This window comes from Diadema setosum, chromosome 13, assembly GCF_964275005.1.
Source record: "Diadema setosum chromosome 13, eeDiaSeto1, whole genome shotgun sequence".
Classification (NCBI taxonomy): domain Eukaryota; kingdom Metazoa; phylum Echinodermata; class Echinoidea; order Diadematoida; family Diadematidae; genus Diadema; species Diadema setosum.
In genome coordinates, this window is record NC_092697.1 from 17,030,077 (window position 1) to 17,057,886 (window position 27,810).

Consider the following 27,810-nt stretch of genomic DNA (forward strand, 5'->3'; position numbering starts at 1 on the left):
TGTCACATGATTGAAATAAAGTTACACACGTAACTCTACAGTATCCGATGAAATATAGAAACCATATTTCAAATAAACGTCCCATCAGTGACAAGTTGTCAGTGTTGTGGAAAAAGGTCTCAACAATCCTAGACTCACTCAACCATCATCACTTACCGGTATTGACAAAATGCAAATGACTTTATTTCTTAAACAGCAGTTCACAGCAAGGGCAGGAACATTTTGTTAGGTTTCACAATACAGTTTGATATTCACTGAGGCAGAAATTTGTTGCTGCTCTTGTTGCTATTCTGAGATGCATTCCCCATTAAACGTTAGCTGCAGATCATTTTTCATTTCTAACATCGGTGAAGTTTATATTGAAAAAGGATAAAAGGTACTGCAGCCCATGAACAAACTAGTCAAAGGATGACTGCACACAGGAATGCAGCTTAGTGTAGTTTTGAAAAGAAAGCTTATTGCTGCAGGGAGAATGAAGTTTGGATGGAAAAGGGGAATGGAGTAGGGGGGGGGGAAGGAGAGTCAAAAAGCACTTTTTAGCGAACAAGTACACTGTAACTTCCATGAATTCCACCCTTCCTTGAACACCATCAAGTGATACTTCGAGAAGAAATATGTGTTGTACAATGACTTCATGAGAGGGTTGCTTGCGTACCGGTAATGATCTCTCACAAATTGGTTTGCCCATTCTGGTAGAAAAATGGTCTTTTTTGTGTGTGATTGTGTGTCATGTAAATCAATCTTATTTGTTGACACATTGGAAAAAAAAGTCCTTGTTTGCATGCAAGTAAAGCACTTTAAATCTCAGAACAAGCATAACAAGCGTTTTTCTCATGTGCACTTTGACCTGACTAGAAATACGAGCAGGTGTCATTTGCTGACTTGACAAGGTTTACTTGGTCCATATGCAATTGAATGATGTACTGATATATTGCTATCATATTTTCACAAACAGTGATATAAATGGCAACTTTATGAACAAATTTGAATTGATGATAATGCCATCAGATCACAAGTCTGTGAATTATCATGAAATCTCTTTTTTTTTTTTCAGGCATGAATTCAAAGAGTAATAGAGTTGTATGCTTCACGCCGAATTATTTCAGTCTCGTTATTGTAACAGCAAAGCAAAGGCTGCATTTAGAAGGAAAGGGTTATAGAAATTTAACTCTCAACTGTGCTTTATGAGCCAATGTGCATCCATGCCAGAGCACTTTCTTCAGCAATTGGCCTGAAAACTAATAGTCTGTGAAAAGAGATTACTTGATCTTCCTAATCCCTATATGTGACCGTGCATCACAAAACAAACAAAAAAGTCGCAACCCTTGATTTTACGTGAGGACTCAAGAAAGGTGAAATGAGTCAACCAAGTCAATTTTGAGTTTTCCATATTTTCTGAAAGAACTATTCTTCTTCTACACAATTCTTGAGTTCAGGATCATGAATTGAATGGGAAAGTGGTTTATCTACCCTTTTTTGGTAGATAAGTGTGATCAGGTTTTTCTTAGAGGCCACTTTTCATTTCTTGAATATTCTCTGCACACTCTTCGCTTTCAACTCTGATAACATTTGAAAGGTTGATGCTGCTGCTTTGAAAGTTGGCATTAATTATGGACAGAATGTGTTGATAGAACATGCTCAATTTCAGCTTAATCCAATAATCCATTCATTGTTGTTGCTCCAGTGGTTTACATCATGTTTTTTTTTTTTTTTTTTTTTTTTCCTAAACATGGCACAGGTAGCACGGCTTAGTAAAAATGAAGCACTTGAATAGACCCTGTACTTCAGAGCCTCTTTTCTCAGTTTTAACTTTTCCAGAGTGTGGGCTTTCTTTCCAATATTTATATAGGTTAGGAGAATCCATTTGAATTGACTTATACATCATTTTAAAGCTGAGGGTCTGCTCTTTCAGAATCTGCCCTAAACTAAAAATCCATGTCTGGCGACTTTTTGTTTGTTTTGTGGTGCAGGGTCACATTTAATCACTATGGATTTCTGGTACCAGAATGTATTGAGGTCCTGTGCCAAGCACCCAATTTTTTCTCCCATTGTACAATTTTCAACTGCACATTGTAGACTTGTCTAATTTGGGTAGATTGCTGAATGCTGAATGCTGAATGCTGAATGCTGAAATGTTGAAATGTTAGGAAATTACTCAAACTAAGTTAAGCCAGGTTCGTGGGTACTTTGAGGCTTGATCATCACCGTAAAGATTGTTGTAAGGTGATGACATTATTACCTTTCTAATTTGCATGCTTTAGCAGACTTCTGGCCAATACATGGGGTAAAAAATTAAAACTATTGGTACTTGTGATACTTTATACCATTATATCTGACAAGTCTAATATTTTCATTAAATACAAGTGTATTTGGACTCAAGATGCTTCAAACTATTAACTTGAATTGTGAATGAGTGCACTATGCAGTGCCAAGAAGCTTGGTCGGAACTAGAAAGTGACTTGCATTCTTAAGTGGGCTGGAAACTAGTTGGCAACATGGTGACGACTCCAGTCTCCAAAGTCTCGGAGATGTCTCCACGAAGTCTCTGAGACATCTCCTGGAATGTAGCTGAGCCTCTGGGGAGTCGCAAGAGAATTTAACATGTTCCTTTTTTTTTAAATTTTTTTAATGGGAGACCCTTTCCAGTATCCAGCTAGTTGCAGAGACCTCTGTGCAACACCTCTGTGATGTCTCTTTCTAGTTGTGGCCAAGTTGTGGAGACTTGATTTATTTTCAAGGTCTCTGAGAAGTCTCTGTGGCTTGGCAACCTACCAAAGATGTCACAGAGAAGTCTTGGAGAGGTTGCAGCGACATCTCTGTGACTTCTTAATGAATGAATTACAGTATCATCTTATTTGGAGATGTCTCTAAAGTCATATAGGAGTCTCCTTCTTGGTACGAGTCCAAGCCATTTTTCTTTCCTCTGAGTTGCAAGAGTCATGGCGACTGATCAATCATGGTATATAGTTTTGGCAAAACCTCCTCCATTGATACCTTTAATGCCCCTAAAACTTTTATAAAGCATCAATTGTATTGTATACCACATGTGCTCCAGAATTCTACCTTTTGCACTGCTGCGTCCAAAATTTACTAGTTATTATTAAAGGATTATGCTCTCAAGGCATTATTGTGCAATTTTTAATTGGCACATACAATGTTACTTTAAAGTGAACCTTACCCCGTGTCTTCAACTTGTCCCCGTCAGCAAAATGGGCATTTAATACATAATGTATTATGGTGGACATAGGATAGTCGTCCATAAACAATGTAAATAAACTGCACAGTATGATTTTATCTACGTACACTGTAGTACTCAAGGAGGATAACAGTGATACTTTGACCAAGCTTATGCATCTGATTGTACATAGATAGCAGGGACCTCACAGGAAAATAAGAGGAAGACCCGAAGTTGTTATACTTTGGTTTGTCAGAAAAAAGAAGACCAATCTTATCAACAATCACATCCCAAATATCCTTGGAGGTGTGTTTGCACACCTCCATTCTCTCTATCTCAATTGGCTCTAGTTTTGAAGGTGTGTCCAGTGTTGCTTTCTTCTGGTTTATTTAGTTTAATCTTCAGGTGTAAAGTTACCAAAGATTATCAGCATGTTGATTTCGTGCCCTTTGATCAGTCCTGTTTCATTGTTGACATACATTGTAGGCCTGTGTGATCTTATTAAGACTGTTATACCATTTACCGATATCAAACACAGTCATTGATATTCTATGGGCCTGGTGCTGTCGCCTCATGAAGATAATGTAAATGCCAAAAGTTTTTGTGCGGATGCACACCATTGCATCTATTAAACTTGACTAACAATATGTACATCAAGTGGAACAGAATAAAGCCTTTCAGTGTAAATTGTAAAAGAAGAACACAATAAGGACCAGTATAAGTCTTGATGAGTTTGCATGCTCTGTGTAGTGCAGCAGACCTGTGTCTGCTAGTTTGTTCAACTTTATGCACATATTTCTGCTCTTGATGTAATAACAGACTGTTCCAGCCATGTGAGCAAATTCAGTGCAATTCAATTTTTTTTATACCCCCGCCACACTTAGTGTGAAGGGAGTATATAGGAATCACCGCGATGTTGATCGGGCGGTCGGTCGGTGGGGCGGTCGGTCAGGCGGTCGGTCGGTCTGTTGCAAAATCTTGCGTCGCCAACTCCTGCAGTTTTGAAGCAATTTAAATGAAGCTTAGGGTAAATGATGATATTGAGGTATAGATGTGCAAGACATGTTTTTTGTGTTTGTTGGACAATGTGTTGCCATGGTAACCACAATTTTACCAAAACCTTGTGGAGGGAACTACTTCCATAGTATTTAAGCAGTCAATTTCAAAATTGGTATGATGATCTACACGTATTGGTGTAGTTATGCAAGACAAAATATGGTTACCGCATGTTTTCTTTGAAATCCTGTGGAGTGAACAACTTCCATAGTTTTGAAGCAATTGAAATCAACTATGGTAGGCATTATGGCCTTGAGGCATAGATGTAGAAAACATAATTTTTGTGTTTGTCGGACAAAGTGTTGCCATGGTAACTATAATTTTACCAAAAACTTATGGATTGAATAACTTCCACATCATTCAAGCAATTAAGGTCAAATTTAGTATGTATGATGATCGGGAGGTGTAGTTATGCAATACACCAATGTGTTAATATAAGAAAAATGTGTTGCCATGGTAACCACTCATTTTTGTATCAAATTGAACCATTTAATCTATGAAGGTTTAATTTGGAGTGTATGATGCTCTTAAGTGTAGTTTTGCAAAATGTCCTTTGTATTTGTATCGGACAATGCATTGCCATGGTGACCGCATGTTTTTATTTATTGAAATAATTAAAATTGAAATTGTTTTTATTTAAATCCTGTAGAGTGAACTTCTTCCACAGTTTTCAAGCAATTGAAACCAAATTTCTTAGGCATTATGGCCCTTAGGTATAGATGTGGAACACATAATTTTTGTGTTTGTCACACAAACCGTTACCATGGTAACCACAATTTTGCCAAAACCTTGCAGATCGAATAACTTTTCCATCATTCAAGCAATTAAAATCAAATTTAGTATATCATGATCTAGAAGTGTAGGTTTGCAAGACACCAATGTGTTTGTATAAGGAAATTGTGTTGCCATGGTAACCACTCATTTTTATATCAAAATAAACCATTCAAGCTATGAAGGTCAAATTTGACGTGTATGATGGTCTTTAAGTGTAGTTATGCAAAATGTCCCTTGTGTTTGTATCAGACAATGCATTGCCATGGTAACCACACACTTTTTACCCAAACCTTGTGGAACCAACTGTTACCATAGCACTCAAGCAACTGTGGTCACATTTTGTTTGTATGATTGCCCTCATGACATCACATACTATAAAACAACACTAGGGGCAGTGATAATTCTAGTTTCACAAGCCTCAGACAAGACGGGCAAGTTTCCAATGCAATTTGTTTGGTTGTCGGGGGAAATCTTTGTACAAAAAGCTTCCATAAACCTTGAATATGTATAGTACATGTACAGTAAACTGGCCTATCATAAGTGCATGGTTGGTTTGCTACAATTGTAGTAGTTGTATTGCTTCAGGATATTCATTGTTTTATTTTTTGTTCATTCTTATGGTATTCAATAGATAGACACTCACTTAATTCTAAAGGGGATAATAAAGCTTCACATTTGCTGGCACCACAAATGATATCTAAATCAGACATCGCTGTGGAGATTATAAAGTACCTGCCCTAAGAAAGAGGCCAGAAGGAGGATGGAGAGCACTGAGGAAAGAACATCAACCAACATTTTATTTATTTATTTTTTTTTTGGAGAACTCTAGCCCTTTTCAGGACCACATACACGTGTACAATGTACATGAATACAGTGTACATGTACCCAAGAAAGAATACATGGTGCACCTTTAAGCCTTCTACCACTAAACTGGGGCTAACAGGTACCCTGCATACTTTGACAAATGTTTGAAATCTGTCAAGAATTTAATAGAAAGTTACTGTGTTTAACCATCTGTTTTACAATAAGCTTGCTGGTGGTAGGTAGATGCTGTATAACATATGTAGGTCCTCTCGAATGTACCATGTCGGTTGAGGCTCTTTGATGGTACAATGTATGACAGAGGTGATTTATGTAATTTTTATAATAAATGCTGTACAAGGTAGCTAGCATTTTTTCAAAAAACAAACAAATATTCTCTTCAAATGTCTTGTTCTTAAAAAGTGAAACAGGAAGGAAGACATGGTTAGGAAGTGTTATAATGAGTGGAAAAATGGCTGCAGTCTACCCCCAATTTACAAATCGTATTCCAGAATATCATTCTTGGTTAGGCTGACAGGATTCGTGCTCTCACTGAAACCTAATGTAGACCATGTACAATATAGGGTAAACAATCATAGTCAACAAGGAAGATAAAGAGTTTGCAGCTGATGTGTTTTATTACCTGCTTCTTCTTTTTCTTGTTTATTTTTTGAGGGCTTGTATTTTAGAGCCTGGCACAACCCCAATGTTTACTATGTTCCAAGTCCTCAAAGCAGCATGTTTGCTAATACTTGAACATGAATTTATTTTCATGTCAATGCTTTGAGAGCTTTTGATTTGCTCTTGGCTGGGGTTAGAATGAGATGCCATCTGTGCCCCTTTCACACTTCACTTTTATATTACCCTTTCATACTATACCACGGTACTTACTTTGCTCCTGCCAAATTGGAGGCTTTGATGAGAATAATCACAGGTGTGCCTGTGAAGGATGATTATTGTACGCTTTTCCTCCATTTAACCCATTCCTTCCGCAGTTCTTCAAGAGCCTTCAATGTCCCCAGACGAGATTGTTTGTTAATTTGTTTTTTTCCTGACTGTCGACAGAGAAAAAATTATAATCTTTTGATCAATTTCATTTTTCTGGTCAGCATAACACAGATAACCATGAATTTAGGCCACGAATGCAAACGCTCTACATTTTGGGAAACAGATTATGTACAAAGTACATACTGTAAAACGAGGAATGTTTGCGTGCATTTTAATTTCGCGAATTTCGCGAGTGCCAAAATTGACAAAATTAAAATGCACGTGAAAGTTCTTGCCTACACAATATGCATTTGATGCCATTTGCAATTCATGAAAATTTTATGCTGCCAGAAAGCTGGTCAGCTCTAATGCGCAAAATTGTCATGCCACAAATATATTGTGTTTTACAGTATGTACAGCTGTATATGTACCAGGTGCCTTTATATTCATGAGTTGATGCCATGGGAACGGATTAATTGCTAAAGTGGGAATAAATGCATAGTTTGTTGAGATGAACAGTTGGACAGTTGCCATGTGAATTTCATTGCTAAACTCAAAGACACGCTCTAGGATGTGTAATTTTTTTTCATGAAAAGCAATGAGATAGCATGATAGATTCAGATATTGTTAGAGTTGCAGTGTTAAGATCCAGATATTGTTAGAGTTGCAGTGTTAAGATTCATAATAATGACCAGTGTTTTCTCAACAAAAGGGATCCTGCATGATAATAAAAGGTAAACACTGGGTGACAACGATAATTGGTGCCGCAGAGTGACCATAGGCCAAAGACGAGTGGGAAGAAAACATGATGTAATCCACAAACACTAGACGGGCATATTGAATAGAGAGAGTTCAGGAACCATCGCTCTTTATTTGAACACCTAGTAAGCCGACAATGGCAAGGGAATGTGAGTGCTAATCACACACTCACAGCCATTAACCCATTTAGGACGGTTTGATTTTGCTTCAACACGCACTTTCCATAGGCGCCTGCCTGAGTATACTTGGGACTCTTCCTCAATGGGTTAAAGTGGCAGGCCTGTCTCCCCTGTACACCCCTAGCTTGATTTAGAAGGCAGATAAGTACAGTCATCCATTGTCAATTTTTGTACCATGATCTTGTGTGACCCCTGGTACTGTATTCAGTGGTGATATATCAAAGATAAAGAATTGTGCAGAATTGAAAATTTATGTAAATTTTAGTTTAATGTGTTTTTCATTTTAGTTCAAATGTGACAATTCCATGGTATTCTTTTTTCTCTTGAATCACAGGAAAGGGTCAACTATGAATATGAAACCCTGTTTGAGACCGGGGTCGATGAGATGAGCTGGGATGATACGGTAAGTTTAACAAGATGATGGTCATCCTAAACAGGAAATTATTTTATCATATGGGTAGATGATGATTCTCAGTGTGATGCTTTTAGCACTCTGGTGGTAGAGGTGTTGTTGGTAGTGGTGATGATGATAATGAGTCTGATGATACTAATGATGATGATGATGATGCCTTTTGTGAGAAAAAAGGAAATTGATGAGATTGTTATTGTATATTTGTAGCTGGTGATGGTGAAGAGGGCGATGAGAATTATGATAATAGTGATAATAAATAACACTTATATAGCGCTAAATACTGACGTTTCTAAGCACATTCATTCTTAAAAATATTAGATTAAAATAAAACAATACTGTATGTACATATGATATAAAAAATAAGGATTGAGTAAATAGATAAGTTTTCAGCAATGATTTAACTTATTACCACTTTCAGCATTTCAAATATAAAGAGGGAGTTTGTTCCAAAGAGATGGAGAAATATCAGAAAAAGCCCTATCGCCATAACGGGTACTGGTGCGGGGACCCTCTGATAATTGGACAGTGGAGAATGAAAATGAAGATGGAAGATGGTAATGATTGTGATGATGCTGTTGATGATGGTGATGCTGATCCTATTAAGGTGAACATGAGGGTATTGATAAGAATATTGGTGTAGCTAGTTGATGGTGATGAGGAGAATTATGAAGGTTGGAAGTGGTAATGGTGATGATAATGATGATATTTTTGTGCAGATTGTATTACCTTCCCCAAAGCAACAAACCGTTGCACACACATACACTTGTATGAACACACTCGGCAGTTGGCAAAATGTTACAGAATGTGCTTGAAACAGTCAATCATTTACATTTTCTGTGCACTCTAAGAGTACACCTATATAACCCATGGTGGAAATGGAAATCCTACCACAAACCAGATACTGCTATTGAATTGAATAGCTGTTATCTTTTTTATCTCGCCCTTTCTACGCGTAGAAAGGCTTTGTTTATTCATTTTTTTTCTTTTTGGGGGATTTGGGGGTTGGGAAAGGGTGTTGTGAAGCTACAACATACACTGTAGAGTCTCATTTGTTTTGCTGTTGATGATTGTCTATAAATGCTATGAAATCAAGGTACATAGGCAAGGATAATAGTGACTAATCAATGCTAAAATGCTAAATATGATTAAGATATGTACTTTACTTGGAGAAATGACAGGAAACTCAATAGCTTAACTAAAAACTGGGATGTATTGCTATTATTTTGTAGCTGCAAGTGCCCTGGGAATTTGGAGAAGGTTGCTGTCAGTTGATGCTTGAAAATGAGGTTGTGCAGATTGAAAAAGGTGGTATAAGAGTGCAAAAATGTTATAGGGCTTGCTTAAAGGCAAACACTTGAAAATGATATGAGGATTTTGAATGTATGGATTGTTTCACATAGGAAAACCTGTGGAGATGTTTTATCAGGGATATCACAAGGCATTAATAAGCCTTGGATAATTGAGAATTACCAAACTGCAAACTTCAGCTGTCTACAATGACTGTTTGCATATCTGCACCTTTTTACATGACAGCAACAGGTGTCGGTCCCTTGCCTTCTTTACTTTCTGTGAATCAGGCCTACTGTCACAAGTTTCTATGAACAGTTTGCAAATGTGTTGCCAACGGTAGTTAACACTCGTCTTTCTGAGTTGTCTGAAGGTTTGCATGGTGGTGTATATGAGGAAGAGATGTTTGTGGTAAGACCATGTGTATGCAGTCCTGTTGTTTGGAGAAAGAAGACCTAGGAAAAGAGGAGAAGGAAGAAGGGTAGCAACAAAGGGAGTGTTTAGAGAAGCCAAATAGTGACAATTAAAGAGCAGCAGTGAGCTGGAAGTTGTGGCTGCACTGAGGGACATACAGTATGTCCCCCCCCCCAAAAAAAAAAAAAAAAAAAAAGAAAGTACAATTGGATTTTCGCATTGATAACTTCCAATATGATTTAACAGTCTAAATGCTACTTCAGGGTCTTAAATTATAACATCTTACCTATATCATGCAGAAAACCCCATTCAATTTGGTCGAGTGGTCACAGAGATATTCGGCTCATTGTAACGCATGTCATGGGTCTGATTCTTCCAAGTTGGGCACTTGGATGCTCTTGGAACTGCATACATGTGTGAGCACAATGGACAGAACTTAGAGGGAAAGGATTCCTGACATGCTCAACAAAACTCCTCATTTCTCTTTGACCACTGAAGTAAATCGGATGGGGTTTTCTGTAAAATGTGGGTAATAAGTTATAGTTTCATACCCTGAAATTGTATTTGGATTGACTCATTATTTTTAGAGTTAAAATTGTGGAGGGTCCCGCTGTAATTAATTTTTTGACATACGGTACAGGGGGAAAGGAGACAGTGATGGCTGTATAAAAGGAAGAATAGAGTAAGAGGGGGCATGCATTTATCAACTTACTTCTGGTGCAGAATTAAGGTTTAACTTGGGCTGCATTTATCTAACTTGAGAGAGAGAATCACTTTTCAAAACATGTTCGGAATGGTGTTTGCGAACGTGGTTTGAAACACGATTTTCAGGGTGCAGCGTTTATAGATCCATCATACAATCACGATTTTGGTGTTGTCACTGCACAGCTGCTTTGCGCCGTTTGACCCAGGAAGTAAAGGTCAACTGCATGATATACCACCATACATACCTCATCATTCACACACAAATAATGGGTAGAAACAACTGAAAAACAGCTGGGAGTTGACCTTGAGATACAAATGCGATTCAAAACGGCATTGCGTTTATCTATTCTCAGAAAGGTGATCGTGGTCTCAAACTTGTTTCAAACGCTGCGTTTATCTTAAAAATTTCTGAGGCAGAATCACGATCCTTAACGCGTTTGAGGCATTTTCTGAGGTTAAATAAACGCAACCATGTTTTCAAACGCGTTTGGAAATGCCGTTTTGAAACGCCTTTTAAAGGGCGTTTTGAAACACGTTTGAGACCACGATCGGCGTTCGTGAGTAGATAAACGCAATGCCGTTTTGAAACACGTTTATATCTCAAGGTCAAATCCCAGCTGCTTCCGGTTGTGCTCTCTACCCATTATTTGTGTGTGACTGAGGAGGCATGTTTGGTGGTATGCAGTTGACCTTTACTTCCCGGGTCAAACGGCGCAAAGCAGCTGCCCAGTGACACCACTCGAATCGCGATTGTATGATGGTTAGAAATGCGGCTCCCCAAGAATCGCGTTTCAAACCATGTTTGCAAACACCGTTCCAAATGCGTTTCTCTCTCTCAAGTTAGATAAACGCAGCCAAAATGTCCTTTGAATGGCATTTCAAAATAGGGCTTCCAAATGCATTTGAAAACAAGGTTGCATTTTAGATAATACTCAATCCCAGAAAATGCCTCAAACGCATTTAGGATGGTGATTTTGCGTGAGAAAATTTTCAGATAAACACACCCTTGGTTCACAAGTTTTGGGTTATTTGCCCTCTTGAATGAGACAGTAGAGGTTTAAACAATACATCATGGCATAATCTGGGCCCTGTTTTATGAAGAGTTATAATTGATTATATAGTTGATTTCTATCTTAAGTCTATTGCAGCCTGCATGGTAAGGACATTTATAATCGATTATATCTTTTGATAAGACAGAGCCCTGAAAAGGCAATTCTCAAACTTGTGTTTTGCTCAATTATTTTGTGCAGTGATGTGCAGATATATGCCAATCAGTTAAACAGTGTACTTTGTTGCAGTATTTTACTGTTATTTGCCAAAACTATTGAACATTTCACAGAAAACATTGCTTTACCCAAATTGTATTACTACACATGTCTATTACAGGAAAGGTAAAAAACAAACAAGTTGTTTTTCCACCCAAAATATGCCTTTTGTAATATGAGGCATAAATCTATACAGAAATTGGGATAGGTATAATTCAAAAGAGGTAGAAACTAAAATCTTGAGGTCAGTAGTATCAGTAGACTGCTTCTGTTGGGCTCATCAGGGACACAGTTGATGCCTAGGATTTCAAAGGCTTTCAAATTCAGTAGTGCAAGTGAAATTGTTGCATGCCTGGTGGAATGAAGTCCTTTTCATGAACCCAAATGCAGAGCTGCCCTGAAAACTTCCTGAAAACTTCCTGAAAACTTTGGTATCTCTTAATGTTCTGATAAAAGAGTGTAAAAACATTCCTGGTTGCTCTTTGCAACCTCCCCTATTTTAAGTTTGTATACGTGTGAGTTTAATAAAAGGTTGGCAACCCTGAAAATTGCTTGGCATCATTATTTCCAGTAATCATTGGAAAGGTCAGTTAGGGCTAGGTCAGAGTAGCTGAATGTGTATGGTGCTCTCTTTATTTTGTCTGAATTTGTATGATGCTATCTTTATTTGTGTGAATGTGTATGGTGCTGTCTTTATTTGTGTGAATGTGTATGATGCTGTCTTTATTTGTGTGAATGTGTATGGTGCTCTTTGTACTCCTGCCATAACACACAGTGCAGCAGGTATCATTCACAAGCACCAATCCATGAACATTTTAAGCTTGAGGTGAAGAAAAAAAAAATGAGTATGTTTTGAGTTACATAGTGTATTCACTGTTTTTTTTTTTTTTTTTTGCTAGATCAGATGCATGCAAATAAACATTAACCTGAATAAAGAGTTGAAACTGGGACACTGAACAAAACCTTGTTCTCCAAGGCATTGCAGCTACATATATGTAGAGTTTGCATGGTGTGCCAAGGGCGTTCACGCAAAACAATGCCATTCATGGTTGGTAACATGCAGAATGTTCTTAGAATTCTGAATACCAGCAACAAAAAAGCTAATTGCATTCCTTTGTATTGAGTGATCCGCATGGGAGACGATCTTTGGAATACTGTAAGTGGATATTTTCACGCGACTATTTTTTCGCATTTTTTTTTTCTGTTTTCACATTGTTCATTTAATGCAGTAGATTTCAACATTCTAATGTTTTCACACTGTTCCTATCATGCAGTAGAATCTGAAAATGGAAAGTCACATATTCTTGTAGACAGTCTCCGGGCAACATTATTAAAATAAACATTTGCTCTCTTTCCTTCTGTTTCCCTTCAGGAAAATTTTCGCATGGGAGGCTCATTCGAGTGGCCTTCGCTCAAGGATGTCGTGGAATTCAGACTGCAGGCTCGCAATGTAATTCGAAAGGTCATCGAGGACACACCCCTGGACCTCCCAGTGACGCAAGATAGCCCATGGGTGTGTAGCAAATGTGGCTTCTTTATTTAACCTAGCTGTCTCGCCTGTGGGTGGCAAGTTTGGTTTAGAAAATTGAGTAAATATATTGTGAGTGCATCATATTGATGCGGCATTTAATGAAGCTTACACGTAGCTGTGTTTATAATCATCTAAAATTGGATCAATGCATATTTTACATAGTCCACCAATAATTATAGGTTATTGTGATATGGCAATGAAGTGTTGTATTTACATTTAATAGTGCCCTGGTTGATGCTGTTTAGCTGACATTGAGTGCTATAAATAGCATGGCATCTGTTTTTGAGTGTGTGTGTGTGTGTGGAATGGGCTGAAGGACTCCTTCAATATTTGTTCAAAGTGAATCATTGACAAAATATTGAAAGGTTTGAATTAAAACCCTGGGTCGAGCCCTCCACTGTAAACGGACAGAATTGCGGGGCCGAGGCCGCGCTCGGCCCAGCCCCGGCCCAGCCCTGCACTGTAAAAGGGGTTTGAGTCTTTAGCGATGCACTTCCTGGGTGTCTTTTAATGACAACTTTTAACTTGTTACAGACTGGTCCCGCTGAATTTGTGTGTTATAACAAAATCTCTCATCCTCAACAGGTTCATGTCCTTAATGTCATCATTTATTAGTAGGCCTACACTAGGCTTTGTGTGACTTTTAAGAAAGCTGTGAAAGCAGTCCCCCCCCCCCCCCCCCACCCCCCCCCCCCAAAAAAAAAAAAAAAAAAAGCAACAAGAACTCTACCCCACTCCCCAAAAGTAACTCTGGCTCCATACCTTGTCTGAGAAACTACAAGCAAATGATGTTCACTGAAATTGGCCCAGTGCTGAGAATTTGATAGAGCTAAAAGAGTTCACTTTTATAATACGTATGCTCATTCATCATGTGAGATTTTTTTCTTTCATGAATTAGTACGTGTGATGTGCTGGAGCTAAAGATGATTTTTGAGAGTAGAAAAGAAAAAGAAAAAGAAAAAGAAAAAGAGAGAGGAGAGATGCACATATAAAGACGTATATACCACCTCATTGTCTTCCAGTGGGCAGTATTCATGGGCTTTGAGCATGAGCGAATACACATTGAGACATCCTCCGTTCTCATCCGGCAACTTCCAATCTCCATGGTGAGAACACCGGAGGGATGGACATTTGGACCTCCGACCTGTGGTGAGTGTGTGCTGGTTGCATGTTCCTCCTCTTTCTCTATGTGTTTTGGTGTGATGGGCTCCTTGATTGTTTGAAAAATGGTGCATACTGGCATGATTTCAATACAGACCATTTTAATTTAATTTACTTCAGTTCAGTTAGCCTCCATAGCACTTTGAAGTCTTTTGATGGTTTATTCTGTATGGACATTTGGACCTTCCTCTTTGAGCAATCACCATCAATAAGACTGTGTGAATCGTATGAATTCGAAGTGCTTTGAGTGTCACAGCACCTAAGAATCTCATAAGAGTCTGATATAAAAATCAAAATTTGAAAACAAAACAGAATGGAGAATCCAAAAGGACCTGCTTAACTACCAAAAAATCTTACAGCCCCTGCACATCTTGGTTGAAACCTGTAAAGATTGTACGAAACAAGGGAAAAAAAACCCACAAAGCAAAAACACACAGACATGAGATAAACTGGTTTGAGGAAGTTATCTAATGTGTTTGTCCTGTTGTTATCTGAAACTGCTCCCAAAAAATACATTGTTTGTAGTTATCTTGGGGGACAAAATGTTTTTGTGGTCCAAGGCACTGTGGACTGTACTGTAGGCCTAGTTTGTCACATTATGTCATGTGACCTGGTGGACATGTGAGTTTCCAGCACGCTCCAGCACGCATCCTGAGTTGGAAAAGCCTATCAAACACTACTGCTTCTGACCTCCGTTCCTTTAAAGAACAAATCTACCCCAAAAAGAAGTAAACTTCAAAAGAAAGAGAGAAATGTTTCCTACAGAATGATACAAAAATGACAAAATATAAGTTAAGAAGTAAGGAAGCTATTACATTTTGAAATTTCACTTTTTTTTTTCAGAAAACATTTCTCGACCAGTCCTTATGATTATTCAAATGAACGAGTTGATGATGTCATACCTCACAATTTTTCATGTAAATTTGGACAAATTGTTACTTTTAGCTATTAAATACAAGTAAAAGCATATTCCCATACCAAGATATATCAGAGTTAACATTTGTTCTTTTTTTATTTTGGGTGGTTTTAAGACAAGTTTTCTATTTATACCACTGAAATATGAGATTTCGGTCATTTCTGTATATGAAATGAGTAAGAAATTGTGAGAGCATGACATCATCAACTTGCTGATTTGAATATTCATAACGACTTGTCAAGAAATATTTTTAAAACAAATGTGGAATTTCAAATTGTCATATCTTCCTTATTTCTTGACTGATTTTGGTCAATGCTTAATCATTCTGTGGGAAATATTTTTGTCTTCCTTTTGAAGTTCATTTATTTTTTGGGTGGATTTCCTAGGTATGATATCTGTATTTTCTATTGATATACTTGCATGATATATGTATATTTGTTCAGTGTTATAATCCATAATGAGTAGGCACAGTAGGCTTTGAAATGGCAAACCCAATGTCCTGCCTGTCCATATGGCCATAATCATTTTAATACATGTCATGTCAAAACTAACCCTGATGACAGTGTTCATATAGGCCTGCAGACGATGGCCAAAAAGTGGCTTAAAAAAGGCTCAACTGGCAACTATCGTATAACAAGCAAATTTTAACTTTTTTAAAAAGTATACATCCTGACAATATCCCACATGAAATTTACCCGAAAAAATCTAATCGGAACATGCTCAAATGACGTCATCAAAATGGCTTCTTAAGAACTGCAATTTTGCTAGAGTAATTGTCACTTCGACATTTCTAATAATAAAAATGGAATATTTCGGAAAGGAAGTGATTCTAGCTACAGTAATGCTATTTCTTATGTACCTCAGGTCATCAGCCATCAAGTATGCTCATTTTCAGTTGAGCTGGTGAGTTGTACGCATACCAATAGCGTTTCTATAGCAACCTTACACTGACGTAGTAGAAATAAATAAATCTCTACTCCGGCAATTTTTATAGAAAAAAAAAGTGTCTTGATATGGCAGGAATCCAATTCAATACAATTCAATTTAATTTTTATTTCATTTTTTAACAAGAACAGATAGACATCACTTTCTTTGTAACAGAAAATGAGGTGCGTAAAACTATGTTGAATGAAAAGAATTTACGATGATTATAGCACCATACGATAATTATACATAAACATAAAACTCAAGTGATAGTCATAAAACTCAAGGAACGATTTTTTTTTGGAACGACTGTAATTGCGTTGATATTTGCATTACAAAGGGTCATGTATAGAGGCAGTTAATGCGGGTACTTCCCATACGCTCCCTTCAAATGATAACCACTTTAACTATATGTCAGTGTATTAAAGTCAAAATTGCAGAGCAAATATATCGTCTGTTGACTCCATTGAATTTCATTAAACAGAAGTTTCTTTGCTAGAGGACCAGAAGGACTGTTTAAAGGCATGTACCCATAGAACATAATTGTGTGGCGCTCCGTCGGAATGAGTCAAAAGTCGCAAAAAATGAAATCGTAGTTATGCCTATAAGTGAATTCTACAGACTCTAAGCTTTACACTGATATGTAATACAACTCATTTCGACATCCCTATAGATCATAAAAACGAATATTAACTACGGTTATGATGTCAGTCCATTTTCTAAATAACGGAGAAAATCGCTGTCAAAGTTCAGGTTATGTTCAAGCTCACAACCTGTTTCTTTCACGGGACGAAACAATACAACAGTCCTGCTTAGCGACGGCGTTTACGCTCCATCGCACGCACGACCGTATAAGGCGATAGCTTGGGTGTGTAAGATAATTAACCAATCGCAGGACAGATCTATCATTAACGATTCTGACCAATACAGTAGTCCGAATGTAAACTTCGGTGCGTTTGTGTCCGTGCCGCTGCCGCCGCATGAATGAGTCGGTACGCGTTGTGTGTCGGCTGCGGTGTAGTTTGCCGCAAGTTTTTAACTCGCAAACAATAGGAAACAGTAGAAAGAAAAAAAGGCAGGCAATGCGTATTACGAAAAGCATCTATAGCGAGAGCCGTTGATCGCTTCCATTCTCCTCCCATGTTGTTGTCAATGGAAACTATAGAGGATGCGTTTAGCAAGTACCAATACCTAAATCGAACCTGAGAACCTATTGTAGGCGGGCACACAATGCGTCTTACGAGAAGCGTCTTTTAGCGAGGGCGTTGATCGCTTCCATTCTCCTCCCATGTAGTTGTTGTCAATGGAAACTAAAGAGGATGCGTTTAGCAAGTACCAATACCTAGATAGAACCTGAGAACCCATTGTAGGCGGGGGTTCAAAATGAAGTTAATTAACGATAGTCGTCTTTTGAGATCGTATTCTTTGCGTGTACTAAAACCCCTCAAATTACGCACATGGTCGTAATGTTGCAGAACATCAAAGACTGCTTTCGCGTCTGTTCTGCTGCAGCTGTATACCTCCGTAACATTCTGAATTCCCGCCATATTAGGCACATTTCCTTTATAGGCGTTGCGTCCACAGTAACTATCGCTTATCAAGCTTGCCAATGCTGCACATACTATACGTATCAGAAGCAAAGGTTGATGTAGGCCTGACAGCTTCACGTTGGGTTTATAATTATGACTGTATCATGAATATACTTCTTATTCTCGGTCACTTTTGTAATACCATAGCATATAAAGAAGCGTTAACTTGTAGCTTAAGCTTATTTGTTTTCCCTCACATTTACTCTCTAAAAAAAATCGAGTGAAAATATTCACTCTTAAAGGAGTGAATTAAAAAAAAGAGTGAATCTAGAGTGAAATTAGAGTGAATTTTGAGTGAAAATGTTCATTTTCACTCGTTTTAGAGTGACGTAGGGATCACTCCAAAATCTTCGAGTGATCCTTGAGGTCACTCCAAAATGAGTGAAAATGAACATTTTCACTCAAAATTCACTCCATTTTCACTCTAAATTCACTCTTTTTTTAATTCACTCCTTTAAGAGTGAATTTTTTCACTCGATTTTTTTTTAGAGAGTACAGTTACAATCTTTCTGCATTTGTGAAGTTGAGTATAGATTATTATACTGACATATATTTTGAATTAATACTTTACGGAGGCCTTACTCATTTCGTAGTATTCACAAACCTTACTAAAATAAATGATTGCTTGATTACTTTCGTCTAAAGAAAACACCGGAAAGGGAACCGCATTTAATGTGTGTGTGTTTGTTTGTTGTTATTTTTTTAACGAACCTAAGCTAATAGCGAACCATATTTCATTGTGCGATTAACGAACCTTCAGAATAATCAATTGAACCCCCCCCCAAAAAAAAAACCACACAAACAAACAAACAAACAAACATTTCAATGTCATGCGTTGTCAATAGTGATAAAAGGCCCGTTTTTATTTAGTAGTGTGTCTCAGTACTCCTGTGTTTATTTTTAAGGATGTGCCTCTCCTTATGATTGCGATTGATGTTCAGCTATTTCTTTCCCTCAAGCTTGAAAAGGAAGCAGCTAAAATTCAGGCAAGGAGACGAGTTTTTTTTTTTTTATGCCTCCGCCACAAAGTGGTGCCGGAGGCATTATGTTTTCGGGTCGTCCGTCCGTCCGTCCTTCCGTCCGTCCGTCCCTCCGTCCTTCCGTCCGTCCGTCCGTCCGTCCGTCCGTCCTTCCGTCCGTCCGTAATGAATTTTGTGGACAAGGTAACTATCAAAACCTGTTGAGGTATCCTAATGAAACTTGGCATGTATGTGTATTAGGGGGTGAAGTTGTGCCTATCAACTTTTGGGTGCACATGCTCAAGGTCAAAGGTCAAAAGGTCAAGGTCAAATACATAAAATTTCACTATTTCCACCATATCTATTGAATGCCTGAAGATATTTTCTTGAAACTTAGTGTATACATGTATTACCCAATTAAGATTCTCTGGTGAAAGTTTGCGTCATGAGGTCAAAGGTCAAAGGTCAAAAGGTCAGGGTCAAATACATGAAATTTCACTATTTTCGCCATATCTATTGAATGCCTGAAGATATTTTCTTGAAACTTAGTGTATACATGTATTACCCAATTAAGATTCTCTGGTGAAAGTTTGGGTCATAAGGTCAAAGGTCAAAAGGTCAAATAAAAATATCAGAACTTCTTTTTTTTTCCGTGCCTTGGAAAATTGTTCAAGGTATCTTCATGGAACATAGTATATACATGTACTGACTGGAAGTGATTATCTAGAGAATGTAGGGTTCATGGGGTCAAAGGTCAGGGGTCAAAGGTCAAGTGCAACACTTCAAAATTTTACTATTTCCCTCATATTTATGCAATGCCAGCAGGGTTATTATTTTTTTTACACTTGGTGTATGCATGTGTAACCTAATAGAAATTCTCTGGAAAGTTTTTTTTTTCTTCTTTTTTTGCCTCAAAGGTCAAAAGGTCAAAGATCAAGTGAAAGTGCTGAACTAACTTTTTCCTCCATATCTCGAAGTGGCTCAAGTTATCTTGAAACTTAGTACATATTATGCATGTTCTACCTGAAAGTGATTATCTTATGAATTTTAGGGTCAAGGGCCAGATGAAAATGGTAACAATTTACTATTCAATTCAGAAATTGCACTTTTTCTCCACACCTGTACCTTGAAAATTACTCAATGCCGAAATGTATGAATGGGTCAAAGTCAAGTTAAAGTCCTTAAATCCCTAGATACATGCTCTCCTATTCATCCAATTAAACCTAGGTCAAGGAAGGTGAACATTCAACACATTTGTGACAAACTTGTCATTTCAATATTTTGCCAATTTTGTGAAAATGTAATCACACATTGTCCACGTACTATCTAGACCTATTGGGAAAATCATGCATTATGGCGGAGGCATACCAGTCGCCAAAGCGACATTTCTAGTTTTTCCATGAGATGCAATCATTAAGACACACAGTACGTGTTATTCCCGAAAGTTGTGTGATTGCTTATGCGCTAAAGAATTGTGTCCATTATATGTATCAGGCACTATACAAAACGGTTGAAATCTGCTGAAAGTTGAACTTTTCATTTCCATTTCAAGCGGGGATAGACTAGAAATTAGTTTGTCTATACTGACAGGAGACACTAGTTTTCCAGTACATACTCCGCATTTAAACAGTCGCCATATTTTCATGGTCAGAATCAGATACACACGTGACATTATCATAAAAATGAAAATACAAAACAACTAAACACGACTTATATGTACAAATATTATGAACTTCAATGAATTATATACCTACCTGTAATAGTCCGCATAAAAAACAAGCACGCCAAACAAATAATTTGATAGAATTAATAAAACACTCAGCGATATCATGCATGGCAGATCAAATCAAGTTCAATTGGTGAGAAAGCTAAATGAAGTTAAAAAGTTGACTTCTTTACGTTTCTCTTCCAATTTATGAATACAGAATTACACTATTGAAGCGGATTGTCTCTGTTGGGAACGATCGCCATATAAAGCATTTTTAGTCTTCTGAGCAAATCCGAATCCCTATATACTTTAATTTTTGCTTGATAATGTAATAACACTGGTTATAACTTTAAAAAGGACTCGCAAATTCAAAGTTTCAAACAGTATACTATAACATTACATTGAACACGGTGTATTTCAAAAAACATTTTGAATGCGTTGTGTGTTAGCATGTTAATGGAATCAATCTGCCTTTTATTTTCCGTACGTAAAGCGCACAGAAACGAAACCAAATGTTACCAAATACAGTGGAATCCATTGTACGGGGTGGTATTATCATTAGAAGTATATCCCATTCCTTTTTACTTTTATTTGCTTGAAGCAGTAGTCAAACCATGTGTCATTATATCGTGGCGACATCACTTAGGAATTAGAATGTATGAAGATAATAGTTACTCATTTATTTCACGCTATTATTATAGCATTTACATTTTCCAACTGTTATTGACAGTATTATGGTACTGTATGGTTACGATTACGAATGTTGGTTATGAATTCAAAAGACTGGTTCATTAATCGAACTATGAAGGTAGCTGTTTTGAAAGTAGTTTGGTACAAGTTCGAAACGCAAACGAAATCATCGTCATAGGGGGAACTGATAGCTCTAGAAAACTTGTTTAGGCCAATAAAGATTGCGTATGCAATCCTTGTAGAAAGTTTTGACTATGGCCATCTTTTGAGTATTTTCAGAAATTATATAAAGAATTATTTGTTTGGATTATGCCAAGAATTAGTTTGAACTATGAGAATAAAAATGCGTGGTTACCTCAACAATGTCGCAGTTCGATTAGACATGATGGGTAAAGTGAATTCATGACTTGTTGACTAATCTTTGCTGATTGATGATCATTTCTGTATTAAAAACCATCAGATAAGTCTCGTAGATGATACCTCTGTAATCGTAGTCAAAATTCTTTTGAGCGATGAGACAAAACCAACAAACAAAATGCCATGTATCATCGCTCGAAATTCCAACATTTGGCGTCACCCAACCAACAATAAGTGACGAATCATATGGAACATCATATTGTGGGAAAGCGGACTGTGTTACGATTTTTAAATGTTGCGAGCAATTCTTAAAAAAAAAAAGAGAGAAAATGAGGCAAAGTTCAAGAAATTAGAAAAAGCACGTAAATGCAGGCGATCATGTTTAATAGTCAAAGTAAGAGATTACAATTGGCCATGCGGATGTATATGATTGCCTCATTTACATGTCTGATTTCTATAAACTATGTTATATTTAAATTTAAGTTTCCTTCCCTCCTTGATAAAAGTTGTGTTGGGTTTTCGCTAAAGGCATTTATTATGACATGCTATAAAAACGACAACAAATGACTACTATACATCAAAAGATGATCTATACATGAACCACAATAATTCTGTACGTTCTGATATAATGCAACTGCTTGTTTGTTTGTTTGTTTGTTTGCTTGTTTGTTTTGAATTACCATGGTCTTTGTCGGGGGAAAGATGAAGAAAAAAAGTAGAGTGTATCACTCTCAAATCCGAATGATTGCGATAAGTGTGTATTCCCGCCCTTTCTATACAGGTAAACGATTCATACTTGGTATGCTATTTATAAAAGCCTTGTGTCACGCAGAAGAACTGATTCCGGGATCACTTTTAACCTTTCATAAAATTCACGTTTTAAGATAGTAACGATAGCTTGTAGGAGATAAAGTAAGTTAGCTTCCCTGGCTGTGGTTCTGAACACAAAATGGGACTGAAAAAAATCTTTTACAAATTAGCAGACATAATGACGATCCTCCAACACTGTCGCTCCATTACGTCACTAATTCTGCTATCAATGGCGAAAAAAAAAGAATACTGGTTGCGTGATTATCCACCCCTTGATAGCAGGAAGTTTACCTTTCATTGTTCAAGGCTTCGTTGATGCGGGGTTTACTTGGATACAAGGCGTGAACAGTGTCGTCCGAGTCCTTTCATTCGGAATTCCTCAGAATACACAATTCAATAGGCAATTAGCGCTGCTACTTCGCAAAGCTGTTAGCCAAATTCTTTGCAGACTTGACCTCTCACATGTCAGCTACACGTAAGACACGACAAACAGCTATCATTACACACATTCTGATTTTAGAAAAATGAAGAAACACACTTTTGAGTAGCGACACAGCTTTCTGTCACTTTCTCACTGCAAATAGGTCCTACTTCTAAAAAATACACAAAATAATGACAAGAGTCAGAATATCCTCCAAAGGGAACACGAGCTATTTGGGCATTGATAATGTTTGTCGTCCGATTTCTCTCCATGCCGTCGCGGCCCAAACCATCATAAGAAAATAGGGCAATAAGTTTTATTAATCGGGGAAATAAAATTACGCATTACATACATTTGGCTTTAATTATCATACGAATTGTCGAATTTATAAAGACGAGAATAATTGACAACTTAGGCCATGCTATATCTCCAAAGATGAACTTTAAACAGCAAGTCACATACCAGGGAACGAAAGTTATGATTATTTGAATGAATTCATTAATGAGGCCAATAAAAGTTGTAAAAGTAAACACACACACATAGAGAGGTTTCAAGTTCGATATGTGATCATGTATTAGCTCATTGATAAAGTATCATAAATTTTGCGTGATCATTTGTTGGAATTATTTTTTTTTTTCAGCGCCATTTGTGCGTCACATCAATCACCACTTCATGAAATGTGGTGCATGTATCAAACGCAACTCGCTAGTCATGCAATCAATAGCCTTGGTCAGCTCACTGTTATTACGTAATTAAGCCCTCGCCGCCACCAACGCCGCCGCGCGCACCATGCTTTGTTTTGACTTCAATGGGGTCAAGAGCAATGCTTCATTAGCATACGCCCTAGCAACGGAGGCGGAGTTTCACTCGGGCAAGAACAATAGGTGCGAAACGTAACGCAAAGGTGAGCATTCGAAAAAAATGAAACCGAAAAAAATTGTCGCAGAAAAACTGTGATTTGGGACACTAGTCTTCATTTTTACACGCTGAAATTTTCTGTACAAATAGATAAAATGTCAAGGAATCAAAATCCGTCATAAAAAAAATTTCGACCCGAGCAGTGCTTCCCCTTCATTTTCGGCTCATTACGGGAAAAGTCCCCGTGCGACTTATGACTCATTTTGTCGGAGCGCCACACAATTATGTATTTTTGCAAACATAGGTTTCAACATTTTCGGTGTTCCAATCTGAAACCTAGAAGCATTGTTTTCATGGAAACACTGTATTTTTATCATTTGAATGTTCACCCTTTTGACAATGTAGTTAATGTAGAGCATTTTTCTTTTTGTAATTATATTGCATTTCTTACAAACAAAAGGGCAATTGCTGTACAACCGTAACGATCGGGACGATGTGAAGGCATTGAAAATTGAAACATATTTGTGCTATATGCTTTGGTGCATGTTACTTATATTGCCCTGGGGTTCGATGATTTTGAACACATGCCACTCGGTCGCCGTTGAATGTGCACCCCTTTGACCATTATGATGATTGTCAAGCAGTGTCCCTACCACACAAAAATCATGAAAAGTAAAGTGTCTTTATTTACCACTCGGCAAAACAACTTTACATGCATGTACAAGTGAGTTTGCTTTGGCATATAATGCATGTTTTGTTAATCTGTTTCGGGACCACGGCGGTCAGGGTAGGGGTAATCTGGGCACTTCCCAAGGGCTTGACGATAGATATTGTAAAGCAACGTCTCCTATATCACCTTAATTGCATTTTACGAAAATAAAAGCATATGTGCTACACAGACGGGAGAGCTTTTCACAGGTATGTAACCATGGAACATTTTTCTTGGTTGTATACTGCAAGGTTTTTTATCGCCTTTAGGATGCATGGAAGAATAACAAGTATATCCTGCCATAAAACACCTGTTGTGTGTGTAATTTGTAGTTAACAAATTTACAGCTATTTTTAGAAGCACTTCAAGGTCAAAGACATAACATTCATGATCAAATTGACACTAAATCTGGAAGATGAGCAGAAATAGTTTAGCACCCTAATATGGTAGAATGTCAGCTTTCACAATTCTTGAAATATTGCTCTGTGAAAAGTCTTTCAAAACACATTTACTTGCAGTGCAATGAGGAAAATGGAGCGATTTATTGTTTTTTATCAAATTTTGGATTAAATTTCAAGGTCATTATTATGTAATAAAAGTGTTTTGTGGTATATATTACTAAAATATGTATAACAGACTATCCCTACTGCAAATATCACAGGGCTAGTGCTTTTCATTTTGAAAGCGTGGACATTTGAAATGTCCTCCAAACCCAATATGTGATATTACGTGGGAATTTGGCCGTTTACAACCATTTTCGGTGGGGTAAATTTGCCATTGAACATTTCGGGAGCAAAATTTCTTTGGTAACCCAAGATAACATAGGTAAATGTCTATCAATACACAAAAATTGATGCTATTCCTAGGTGGGACGAAGGGTGATCCGTGACCTTGAATTTGGCACATTTTTCATTTTTGTCAACTTTGAGGGCGCTATCCGTAAAAACGGTGATCATGAATGCGCCGATTTTTTTCAAAATTACTGAGCAAGTCAAAGCCTTCAACAGCATAATATTTTAGAACCTAAGGTGATGAAATGTGGAAGATATTAGCTTCTAAATATGCATTAAAATTTTCAAAATTAACATTTAACACCATTTTCGGTGACCTCGTGCACGTTAACAAAAAGTCAATTTCGCGTCACAGTCAGTTTTTCTTGCAAAGACTATAAAGTTCTCTCAATTTCCAGATAATGAACACTTTTGCATAAATATCCAAGCTAAAACAGTCAATCAAAAATGCCTAATTTTCTTTTAACTAATTTTTTGGAATGCGCACCGGTTGCTATGTGAGGCTGTATCTTAGCAACCAATTGACCTTGGGGCAAAATATTTTGGGATTTTCCGTCAGACACTTTGGGGAACATTTGGTGCGATTTTTAAGAAAATCGGAGGGGGTCGGGTGACAAGCACTGGATGATTTGACATGGATTGACCCTAATAGAGATCGCCGTGTGCGATGAAAAGATCGTACATATGGGTCAATTTGCATATCTTATCTAAGTCAAAATAGTAAAATATGAAGTGAAAACATTCAGGATAGGGATTTCAACATCTTTAAATTCTGTGAAGGGGTATAATTTGAGTAATATCGGCCTCATAAATGATTTGTAGAATAGATGAACACAGCACATACGGTGCAGCAGTTGTAACTGTTTACTGAGCACGAGTTTTACACGTAAAATGCAGGTAGCAAAAAAAAAAAAAGCAAAAAAAAAAATCCGCCCGACCGACCCTATTTCAAAATCTCATGTTACACCAATACAACCTTTTTTTTTTTTTTTTTTGCCTTACTTTGAGCACCTCTCCCAAGGTGGTCTCTGCAAGTGAACCCTTTGGACTGCATAGATATTGTAGGTCAATGTTGTTATTTTATCTCTACTCCGGCAATTTTTATAGAAAAAAAAAAGTGTCTTGATATGGCAGGAATCCAATTCAATACAATTCAATTTAATTTTTATTTCATTTTTAACAAGAACAGATAGACATCACTTTCTTTGTAACAGAAAATGAGGTGCGTAAAACTATGTTGAATGAAAAGAATTTACGATGATTATAGCACCATACGATAATTATACATAAACATAAAACTCAAGTGATAGTCATAAAACTCAAGGAACGATTTTTTTTTTTGGAACGACTGTAATTGCGTTGATATTTGCGTTACAAAGGGTCATGTATAGAGGCAGTTAATGCGGGTACTTCCCATACGCTCCCTTCAAATGATAACCACTTTAACTATACATTGTATGTCAGTGTATTAAAGTCAAAATTGCAGAGCAAATATATCGTCTGTTGACTCCATTGAATTTCATTAAACAGAAGTTTCTTTGCTAGAGGACCAGAAGGACTGTTTAAAGGCATGTACCCATAGAACATAATTATGTATTTTTGCAAACATAGGTTTCAACATTTTCGGTGTTCCAATCTGAAACCTAGAAGCATTGTTTTCATGGAAACACTGTATTTTTATCATTTGAATGTTCACCCTTTTGACAATGTAGTTAATGTAGAGCATTTTTCTTTTTGTAAATATATTGCATTTCTTACAAACAAAAGGGCAATTGCTGTACAACCGTAACGATCGGGACAATGTGAAGGCATTGAAAATTGAAACATATTTGTGCTATATGCTTTAGTGCATGTTACTTATATTGCCCTGGGGTTCGATGATTTTGAACACATGCCACTCGGTTGCCGTTGAATGTGCACCCTTTTGACCATTATGATGATTGTCAAGCAGTGTCTCTACCATCTAAAAATCATGAAAAGTAAAGTGTCTTTATTTACCACTCGGCAAAACAACTTTACATGCATGTACAAGTGAGTTTGCTTTGGCATATAATGCATGTTTTGTTAATCTGTTTCGGGACCACGACGGTCAGGGTAGGGGTAATCTGGGCACTTCCCAAGGGCTTGACGATAGATATTGTAAAGCAACGTCTCCTATATCACCTTAATTGCATTTTACGAAAATAAAAGCATATGTGCTTCACAGGCGGGAGAGCTTTTCACAGGTATGTAACCATGGAACATTTTTCTCGGTTGTATACTGCATGTTTTTCATCGCCTTTAGGATGCATGGAGTTACTTTGAGCACCTCTCCCAAGGTGGTCTCTGCAAGTGAACCCTTTGGACTTCATAGATATTGTAGATCAATGTTGTTATTTTATCTCTACTCCGGCAATTTTTATAGAAAAAAAAGTGTCTTGATATGACAGGAATCCAATTCAATACAATTCAATTTAATTTTTATTTCATTTTTATCAAGAACAGATAGACATCACTTTCTTTGTAACAGAAAATGAGGTGCGTAAAACTATGTTGAATGAAAAGAATTTACGATGATTATAGCACCATACGA

General features: G+C 37.2%; 1 protein-coding gene across 1 annotated transcript in view; it reads left to right on the forward strand.

Moving 5' to 3' along the window:
• The window catches only part of LOC140237356 (uncharacterized), a 76,484-nt gene that overhangs the window by 12,636 nt on the left and 36,038 nt on the right, over positions 1–27,810 (forward strand). Inside the window, exons 5-7 of the mRNA XM_072317293.1 lie at positions 8,066–8,134; positions 13,187–13,327; positions 14,368–14,494. Of these exons, the coding sequence (XP_072173394.1) occupies positions 8,066–8,134; positions 13,187–13,327; positions 14,368–14,494 (337 nt within the window). The remainder of the gene's footprint in view (positions 1–8,065; positions 8,135–13,186; positions 13,328–14,367; positions 14,495–27,810) is intronic.